Source organism: Dermacentor andersoni, chromosome 10, assembly GCF_023375885.2.
Source record: "Dermacentor andersoni chromosome 10, qqDerAnde1_hic_scaffold, whole genome shotgun sequence".
NCBI classification, from domain to species: Eukaryota; Metazoa; Arthropoda; class Arachnida; order Ixodida; family Ixodidae; genus Dermacentor; species Dermacentor andersoni.
The window spans coordinates 68,196,665-68,207,200 of record NC_092823.1 but is presented as its reverse complement, the minus strand read 5'-3'; the positions used below and the strand labels follow the sequence as shown (position 1 = coordinate 68,207,200).

At 47.6% G+C, this 10,536-nt stretch overlaps 2 protein-coding genes across 2 annotated transcripts; one reads left to right on the top strand and one right to left on the bottom strand.

Moving 5' to 3' along the window:
* Positions 1-5,775, top strand: LOC126543471 (sulfotransferase ssu-1-like). Its single transcript, XM_050190587.3, has 2 exons — positions 1-140; positions 4,584-5,775. Exons 1-2 carry the CDS (start codon positions 15-17, stop codon positions 5,205-5,207), a joined length of 750 nt encoding a protein of 249 aa, XP_050046544.1. The 5' UTR covers positions 1-14; the 3' UTR covers positions 5,208-5,775.
* A 1,840-nt stretch (positions 5,776-7,615) lies between these two features.
* LOC126543469 (globin-like) lies at positions 7,616-10,509 on the bottom strand. The gene is made up of 2 exons (XM_050190586.3): positions 10,024-10,509; positions 7,616-8,306 (listed from the first exon to the last, which is right to left on the bottom strand). Exons 1-2 carry the CDS (start codon positions 10,477-10,479, stop codon positions 8,046-8,048), a joined length of 717 nt encoding a protein of 238 aa, XP_050046543.1. The 5' UTR covers positions 10,480-10,509; the 3' UTR covers positions 7,616-8,045.
* Between the last annotated feature and the right edge of the window lie 27 nt (positions 10,510-10,536).

Genomic DNA, 10,536 nt, shown 5'->3' with positions numbered 1-10,536 from the left:
GAACCAGGAGCCGGATGGCTTCCGACGACAAGAAGCGCCGTTCCATGGTAATTGATGGCATTCCATACACCAGGTTCGTGGATGAAGAACTTTTCTTCAAGGCGAAGCAACTTAAGCTGCTGGAATGTGACGTGGTGCAGGTAAGGAAAATGGCTTGCTTTAAGGTATTATGCTTGAAATAAAAGACAAGCCACGGACACAGGTATGGACCGATTTCACGTTATGTCCATATACTATTTCAAACGTCTGCATTCTTGTGCGCTCTGTAATACGTAACATTAACATTGCGTACGCTTACTGTCCTTTCGGGCCTTTGCAGTCGCTCGCTCATGACGAGGAGAGCATTCGCAACATGAAAGTGGAGCTCTTCTTATTTCCCACGCTAGCGAGCGCCTTCTGCACTGTCTATATAACATGTGCATTCACTCTAGATGCAGGTAAACGGCGATAATAAATGTATTTCTCCGTTTTCTACGCAGTAGAAGCTAACGTACTGACATTCAGACGCGGCACGTCTGCGGCACACACATTTATTAGCAACGGCCTGCCTTCCTGTGGCTAAGCATTTTTCTCTGCTGCTTATTGGTAATAACTAGAGCCCGGACTTTACGTAAATGCCTATTTCGTCCTGCACGCCAGGGCCCCATCGTTTTGGTGTACGACCAAAATTATGGGGTGGTTTAACAGGACTTTAGAGTGCCCTTGAATGCATATTTCTGTCGCTTGGTCCTATAATGCCTATTTGTTATTCTAGCAACTGTAGATGCTGTTTTGGATGCTCTTTTGCTGTTTGAAAGCATATTCTGTTACTTCTTTCCGCAGTGCATGACAGCATTGGCAGACGCTGTTGCTAATGTCAGACCACAGGCGATGTCACCTATTTGCAATGAGACCTTCCATACGAGCGCTCGCGTTGTCACCGTTTGTTTAGATTTTTACGGCTTCTCACTATCTGCCAGAGCAATGCCAGATAAAATCGTCATGAAAAGTCTCTGTGTTCGACAGGGAACAGGAAACTACATGTTAAAGTGCAGGCACGGAATTTTTCGGAAAAATATGTACTGTAGGCTGTAGTTTCGAAATACTTGTACCAGTCTTAAGGTCACGTACGCACTCCCGTATCAAGTCAAGCGCAAAAGCGAGACTTTGCGCATGGACTCTCTTATGAGAACGGCGTACAAAACGGCCTTACAGCTACCGTCAAGCACAAGTACAAGGAAATTACTAGCGCTAGGGGTATACAACACCTTTGAGGACCTAGCAAGTGCCGCACTCATAGCGCGGAGGGAGCCCCTCAACAACACAGAACAGGGAAGGCACCTTCTTCAACGGTTAGGGTACCCACTGATACCTCAGTACTGCAAAGAAGAAACACAACTCCTGCCTAACCACATTAGAGAGAACGTTGTAGTAGACCCTATCATCAAGAACATGCACCCCACCTACAATGAAGAGAGAAGAGCAGCGCGTGCCCGCATGTTGCACAAACGCTGTTTCAGAGACCCAGATACATACTACACGGATGCTAGCCCGTATCCCTCGTCGCCACGTCGTGGGCCCAAATACACACTCGCCGTCGTCAATCAGGGGAACCTGGTAGCCTCTGCCTCCATCCGCGCCACATGCAGCGCAGCAGCAGAAGCAGCAGCGATCGCTCTTGCAATTCGCGACGCCGAGAGCAAGGGAAGGTCCGCCCTCGTCCTTACGGGCTCACAAGCGGCTTGTGGGTTATACACGAATGCAACACTCCCTATACAAGCCGTTCAAATCCTGCGCCACTCACCAGAATGGACCCACGGTATCGTCTGGTGCCCCGGGCATGAAGGCGTGCGGGGTAACGAAGAGGCGGATTGCACGACTCGAGGTCTCACTAGCCGAGTGGCAGACCACACCATTCTTCAACCCCCACAGACCGATGAGTGACCCACGAGTTAACCATAAGCCAACAAATACTACAGGACCAACGCCTCGAAAGAACACAATACGCTAACCCACACAAAGCTCTCAAAAACTCCAGGCAAGGGACTGGCGCCGCCTGCAAACGAACATATTCCCACATTTGTCTCGTCTACACGCAATCTACCCAGACAGATATACGTCCCGGACATGTCCCTGGTGTAGCAACGACACAGCGACACTCGCGCACATAACACATGAATGCACCGACCGTCCGGGCGACGCAATTTCGCCACGAGTCACAACACACACACTCACTACGTGGTCTTAGGAGGCGATACTCTCCGAACTGAACCTGGGAAACCAACTTGCGACCCTCGACCAGGCCCGGCGAGCCGCGATCGCCAGTGGAGCCCTGCCAGAGGGAACCACCCAGGAATAAACTGTCAAACGGTTTCTGTAATAATAAAGTTTCTTCCTCCTCCTCCTCCTCCTTCTCCTCCTCCTTCGAAATACTTAATTTTGACTTTGATTGCGCCGTGCGTATAGTAGGCATAGTTAGCCGCGTAACGTCGGACTGAAATACCGTCGACGGTAGTTGCGCAATACCCTTGCTTCGGCGCCTGACTTTTTTATGGCCGTAGGTATACACAGGCCAATGGCGGCAACTAACCTCTGTGAGCAAAAAGCTCTATGCCTCACTTTGTCCTACCCTCCTCTTTTCATTTGAATAAACGAGGAAATGCATGATAACGAGCTCCGCCACGTAATCAACAAGAAACACCTTGCGATACATAAACTCGTAGTACTATAGAAAACAGATAGTTCTTGTTAAAATTAGGTTATAAGGTTTTACGCGCTAAAGCCACTTTCTGATTATGAGGCACGTCGTAGTGGACGACTCCGGAAATTTCGACCACCTGGGGTTCTTTAACGTTCACCTAAATCTAAGTACACGGGTGTTTTCGCATTTCGCCCCCATCGAAATGCGGCCGCCGTGGCCGGGATTCAATCCCGCGACCTCGTGCTCAGCAGCCCAACACCATATATCCACTGAGCAACCACGGCGGGTAGTTCTTGTGAACAGCTCGGGAGCTGTGCCGCATCTTGTCTTGTCTTGTGTCCCAAACAGTGGCGCATACCCACTATGGGGGATTGGCCAAGAAGCAGGCGGTTTTTCGTATGCTTAGAAGTAAAGCCAAACTAGATTTAAATTGTGGACCGTGAGACTAGAACTGTAATTTACTCGTGTGATGAAAATATTGTGAAGAATTTTGGTAGCATAAGTTAACGTACATAAATTAAATAATAGAAAATATTGATAATTTTAGAAAGTCAGCAAGATACTCTACCGCGCCATAGCACAAATGTGATGCTCGCTATGTTTGTGGCAGCGCTTTTCCAATAGGTATGTGCAAAGGTGCAGTCTCAGACAAGAAACGTGAAATCTTTTTTTCTATTTAAAGAAATTTCGGAGGCTCTTAGAATCAAACGCATGAATTCCAGATTGTGTACACTCAGCATTAAAACGATGAATTTACCTCGGTCCATCTTGAGTGCTTGTATTCAGCCAGCAAGTTCATTCTGAGGAAGAAGAGGTGAGCAAAATCTTGAACCAAAAAACCTAGAAATGAAAATCATGTGTTACTGTTCTTATCTATTTTAGCAAGATTTGTTAGTAAACTAAGCAACCATTCTTTTGTTTCGAAAGCAGTTGTTGACTTCAATACATTAGGCGCAAATTTTAGCTTCTTTTATTAACCATAGAGCAGCATCTTATGTTTTGCGCTCTTGCTCCACTCGATTGGCCATTGTAAGCAGGAAGGGTATTAAATATACTACACTATTTCCTTGTAGTGTTGCGGCATACAAGATAACTAACATGTGGGCTCTTTCGGGCCCAGCGAAATAGTGTCAAGTGGCTTTCCCAATATAACGGTTGCCTTTCGGACATCACAGATCAACGCTATGTCAGTTACTTATGTGCAAATTGGCTACACACATTCAATACCTCAAACAGTCATGGTTTTCGAACAGTTTCTAGTGCCCAGTCCTTGCCCTAATCTTCTTAAAATGAGGCCTCTCGTGTCTGTTTTACTCCCATAATGCCCACATTTTCAATGCCAAAAAATTTTCTTTAGCAATAACAATGCCTTAGAGAAGCGATGTACCTCTGCAAGCATTGCTTCAGCCCCTAAAGATTTCATCCTTTAAACGGAAATAGCAATCCCCGTGCTACTTTCTTTGCGCGGTACTGCGTCTAACCGCATGCATGTTTGCTTGCGAGGTCGTTCCTGCTTTGGAAAAGGATATACTACCGGACGCAGAGAAAGGATTATTCGTTGGTTTTGATTATACGTTCGTTGTGTTAACCTTTCTGACGAGCCCTGCAGGTTGCTCCAGAGGGTAGGCAAATAAAATTTCAACTACACGTGTCAATGACGTGTAATGGGGACTCCAGATTAGTTGCGGTTATCTGTTTTATTTTTACGTGCGCCTATATCGAACTAAACACACTAACGTTTGTCGCATTTCGCTCCCAGCGAAATACGGCTGGCAATGCCGGAAATCTAACCCGCTATTTGGGGGTTAGTAGCGTGACGCCATAGCCATTAAGTTCTCGGGCTAAAGGCGGTTTAATCTGCGTAGCAAACTTGCTGCACTAACAGTGTCTCACTGATGTGCAGGTGGCGTTTCCAAAATGGGGAACTCACTGGGTGCAGCAGATCATACAGCTGATTCTTCACAAAGGAGAGGAACCACGTGTCTTCGAGGGGTTCGTCACGTGGTCTCCCTTCATCGAGTTCCAAGGCGAAGAAGCTATCGAGGGAATGGACGCTCCACGAACGATGCGCACTCACTTGCCATTTCGTCGTCGACCGTTCGAGCGGAACGCAAAGTACGTCTACGTTGCACGAAACCCTTGGGATACCGCAATTTCGTACTATCACTTTATGGCCATGATACCCGACTGGGAGCTGCGAAATCCTAGTTTCGATGAAGTGATAGACTCCTTCATAAAGGGACAAACCGGGTTCGGCGACTACTTCAAGCATGTTGCAGAAGGCTACGCTCACACAGAGGAACCTAACGTTTTCTTTAAGACTTACGAGCAGCTTGCGCATGACAAACTCGGGACGATCATCAAGTTGGCCCGCTTCCTCGGTGAAGAGCAAGGAAGTCAACTGGAAGACAACGACGACTTACTTCAAACTATCGAGGATTGTAGCAGCGTGACGCACATTAAAGGGTTTCTGAAGGCAATTCACGAGGAACTGGCCCCTCATTCGTCAAGGATCCCGATATCCTAGCCATGATGGCAAAACTAGAGACTGAAGAATCTTGCACACAGTTTAGGGAAGAAGTCAACTTTGTCCGCGTTGGGAAGGCCTGTGGGTGGCGCGAAGCCTTGACAAAGCAGCAGCTGGCGAGAATTGAGGACAATATACAGGAGGCTTCGAAGGACTCAGACTTCATGAGTCTGTGAGCGAAGGAGTAGCAGGACGCCAAGAATATAGCCAGCGCTTGATACACAATTTTCCATGACAGACAAAGTGAACTCTGAGAACTGTGCTCGAAGAGATGTAAGAACTGAATTGCTATTCAAACTTACTACAGTGGCCACGTGTTTGCGTAACGACTAGCTTCACAAAAATAAATTCCCCTGATGGACTCTAAGCAGGTCACAGAGAAATTTCCTCGCCTGTTATCTTTATTACCGCAGCACCAACAAGGGTCGCCTGCATGGAAAAACGCGTTTATGATCGACACTTTGACGTCGCAGGCGTCGGCCGCAAACAGTCACTGTCAAATGAACACGACCGCAGCTGGCGAAGCCGTAATAACGGCGGCCACACTTTCGTCACGTCACCATTGGCAGTTCAAATGTCAGTCCTTGCAAGCACGAATTTGGTGTTCGCAAGCATTCGCATTTCAAACCGTCAGGTTCGTCGTCATTGGAAGCCAATGAATAGCCTTTACGTCGGCATTGGGAACTACTGTTTTAGGCTGCTCGCACGAGGTGCCATGAGGGCACAGAAGTCAGCACCAGTGCTCAGGCAAGGGCACTGGTGAGAGGAAGTTGTGAAATCGTATTACTCCGCACACTTGTTCAGCACCCCGGTAGCTTCCTTTAACGAGTTCATGTATTACAATGTCTTTCGAAGCCCGTTTAAATAGGGCTCTAGTTATATGCGAACGTTACAACATCTCATTTCAGTATTTCTTTCTGTAACAAATCTATTTGACATGCAGCGTTGTGCATTGTGTATAGTTTTGTTCTTCAGAAGCTCAGAATATAAGCCTGTTGAAGTTGCATCTTCTTGCTGACTGCATTCATTGAAAAGGTAACTATTTATTGAGCATGTGCTATCTTAACATGACAACATATTTAATATAGGGAGTCCAATATAGGGAGCCTTATTAGACTGGCAAAAATATACAAGCACTCTAAAGGTAAAACGAGTTCGCTCACACAATTTGTCCGCAGTAAAGAAAATAGATCACTGTTAACATACCCACAACGTTCCGTGATACTCATTCGGCCATGCATATACGACACTCCCACTTTCCCATGCTCATAAGAAAATTCGAGGGCGTTTCTACCAACGCAGTGATATTACCTGCACAGTACTTGTTCGTGAGGCGCCGTTGGTGTACAAGAAACGTTCTTGCGTTCTTAGCTGCAAACAATGTCTCAAGCGCGTAAGGGTGGTGCTGCATTGGTACACGGCATAGACCTGTGTTACGGCCTCATAGCAAAGCCCGAGCTCCGTAGTCTTTGTGTACTATATACGGTTGCACCCGCCGTCACTTTGTGTTCCTAAACGCATGACTATGGTAAATTAATGGCGTGTGTGCTGTAAGTGGTGCTGTAAGTGGTGCGTAGGTGCTGTAAATTTGTACACCATTTTATTATACAAGCTTGGCCCGTCGGCAAAAATACATTCCCGGCTTGGCAGACATTCAGCGTCTGCAGTCATCGACTATATGCGGCGTCTGCACATAGCATCGAGCGCGACTTTTGTGCGTTGTATTTCCTCTGACGGAGTGCTGGAACTTAGCACATAGCTGCCTCCCACAGTTCCTGCAAGCGCCTTCCTCTGGTCGACAATACGTGCCGGCGGCAGCCAAGGAAGTCCTTACAAAGTAAGTTCACCCGTCTCCAGCATCCTTATGAAGATTGCACTAAATTAAAATATGGGGTTTTACGTGCCAAAACCACTTTCTGATTATGAGGCACGCCGTAGTGGAGGACTCCGGAAATTTCGACCACCTGGGGTTCTTTAACGTGCACCTAAATCTAAGTACACGGGTGTTTTCGCATTTCGCCCCCATCGAAATGCGGCCGCCGTGGCCGGGATTCAATCCCGCGACCTCGTGCTCAGCAGCCCAACACCATAGCCACTGAGCAACCACGGCGGGTAAGATTGCACTATATCTGCAGTTGCATGCGCGACAGCTAAGCAGCAGCTCCGCTTTCAGAGGACTTCTGTTTTAGCTTTCGTTCGCTCAGAAACAACGTCGAATTGAAAATTTGTCACAAGCTGCGCGAAAGCGTGAACCTTCACATGCATCGCCGTTCTGGGGGAGAACACGTCAACACCGAACATGCATTATACCGTCCCCACGCATCAAGCGTAGCGTCAAAACTGTTGCTTTGCTAAACACCACTCAGCTGGAACAACGAGCCTCTCCAAGTATTTTTTTATGACCGCACAATAAAAAGGTTCGATTTATTACAAATAGACAAGAAAGCGACTGGAATTCGCGAGCTCTGAGCGTGTCCCCTGCGAGACTCTCCGGCAGTTTGCTGGTACGATTACATATAGCTCAGCGAATTGTCGCTTCGATGATTGGCGAAGCGGTATATTTTAGCCGGCTCCATGTTATCCAGTGACGGTGAATCTAGGTTGGCATTCTGGGTTAGCTTGTTCGGAGGCCCAGCACTACGCAAGCCAGGCTGTGCGGCTGGTGATGCTTGCGTGCCGCCAGCGTCCACTGCAGGCCGGTGCTGGTGCTAACGGCTTTAAAGAGTCGGAAACGTCCCAGTGGGCACTTTTTCAAGCAGCACTGCTCGCTTCAACCAAGTCAGCCAACCCTGTCGTTATGCCGCTGACGTTTCCGGCGGGCGCCGCAGTATTCGGCGTCTAATTGCCAGGAACGCTGTCCGGACGCTCCTCGGCCAGCTTATCCGAAGTACCAGCGCCGGCGGTGGCTTCCTGTGCGGTCACTTGTCCCAGCGCGTTGCTGGAACCAGCTGCAGCATCAGCAGCGTCTGTCTTCGACGGTTCAGCAAAGGTAGCGACAGGGTCGAGCGGTGTGCCTTCATCTCCCGACGACGTGTCCTGGCTGGTTGCAGAGAATTGTGCGGCCTCCTCGTACACGTTCCTCGTGATTGTGTTCATTATCTGAAACGTACAAGACACCATAGGCAGAACGGAAGGTTTGTTGCCGAGTTCTCGACGTGTATAAACGACCATTTACGGGGCATAATACTGTTGCAGCCGGCTAGTTGTTTTATTTCCAACTAAGTATTTCGAGTAAACAAGAGCCGTGAAAGCATGAAAACAGCAAAATCTACCCAACGATGACTTGCAAATTTTTCCCTCCTTCAACATTAGGTACTGCTCGAAATGCACAACAGCATGTGGTTTCCCGAGTAGCCCGACTCACAAACAGTTTTAAAAACAAACTCCAAATATTGTGAGAGCGCTAACTTCTTTCTATCTTTTTATGTCCTTTGTTCCTGAACATTCTTCCCATTAGTACCCTTCGCTATCGCCGTTTAAAGACAACGCTTACAAAATTCTGTAAACGAATTAGCGTAAAACTGATACCTCTGAGATATTGATGCATTCGGATATCAGTATTCCTAGTAAAGATATATATGGGTTGCTGGAGCTCTATTTAGCATAAGATATCGTTTCGCAACACTTATACTGCAAGTTATCAGCCATAATAAGAGCGACTGTGGAACTTTCAATGACACTGCTTAATATACGTAAATATCCGAGTCGGAGGTGCTCCTCAACAGCAAGCAAGTCAAAGTCCTGCTTCGTATATGACAACACTACAGGTAATATTGTTAGGAAATATGTTCATTTAGTTTCATTTATTTTATTTATTTAGAGCTTATTTATTTTATTTAGTTTACTTATAGGAAATAACACATGCTCTTATCTTTTCCACCCTACCCCACCGCATTTCCCCTCAGAAACCAAACCCAACACAAGCGACATTTTGCTCCAGCGAGGACACTCAATATTTAGCCGAAATTTGCTTAGGCGCCTTCTATAATTCCTGGGTGATACATAGCTGAAGTATGAATAGTAAACCTTGAAGGTCGACGTGAAATGGATGGCACACAGCTTGTGGCGCCTCGGTTCAAATCCACCATGGCCTTTAGCATTTCTTTATGTTACCAGATGTTTTTGTGTAATCAGATGTAATGTTCATAATAAAAGATAAAAGTACAAAGCGCGAAAAGGGAACGAGGACAAGATAACAGACAGGACGAGGGCTCACAATTGAAATATTGTTAATGCTCTTGTGAATCTAGTACTGAGGTATTCTTAAAGGTTCGGATAAATCTAGTACTAGATGACTCTGTTAAATTTAGCATGTCGTAGCATATGTCATCATCCGTGCGTTATTCTGACACGTACATTCATAACATCATTATTATAATGAACTTCAGTAGTGGTTCAACGGTCGACAGGCTTCTATCGTGCCCTCGTTTTTTTTTTTTTGTTTTTTTTTGGCTCAGTATCGTTATGAACGGAAACCAACTGGTCCAACTTGCTATATCACGGCAGACGTAAAGTGATGGACTGCAGACCCTGCCACGTTAGATAAGCAAGGTTAGGTTAGTGGCGCTCGCACGGAGCAAGCGCCGCCAACTTATGTCAGGCTGTACTTCTGAAAAAGTGGCGGTTCGGTGCGTTAGTATTCCCACAGAAGGTGGCGTTTTCTTTTTTCTTGGAAGAGGGGCGGGGGGGGAGGGGATCGATTCTTCGGCTATTCTAAGACGAAAATAAAACACGTCGAGTCTAGGTCCACCTGCAGCAAGGAACACTCCTCCTCTCTCAAGAAGTGTCCGGTGGGGCCTAAGAAGTGCACCCTCACCTCGAAAAGCCTCTCCCACGCGTTGACGATGGCTGGCGTCATGAATGCTCTGTTGCTGGCCACCAGCTGCTCGAGCGCGGCGGCGAAGAGGCTCTCAAAGTTCGCGGGCCGCACGCCGGCCCGAGGGAGGTGATTGGCGGCGTTCTTGCGGATCAGCTCGACGAACACCTCGTCGTCCTCGATGCACTCGACGATGGCCGACAGCTGGTGGCCCACGGCGCATGCGTGCGCCCGGAATTTGGCGTCGTTGCGAAGCGCGCGCAGTTCCTTGTCCCTGAACCTGGGGAACAGCTGCAGGTACTCGGGGTGCTTGGCGAACATGCCGATGAATATGCGCACGCCGTAGTCCGGGTTCCGCTCGCAGAACTTGCGCCAGCTTCGGCGAATCAGCTTCTTGTCGTGTTCCGTCAGGCCACAGCGCCGGTCGCTGATGCTCTTGCGTAGAACATTGCCCATCTTGGATCTTCTTCCTCTTCTTCTTCTATAGGTTGGCTCTTCCTCGGTAAAACTGCG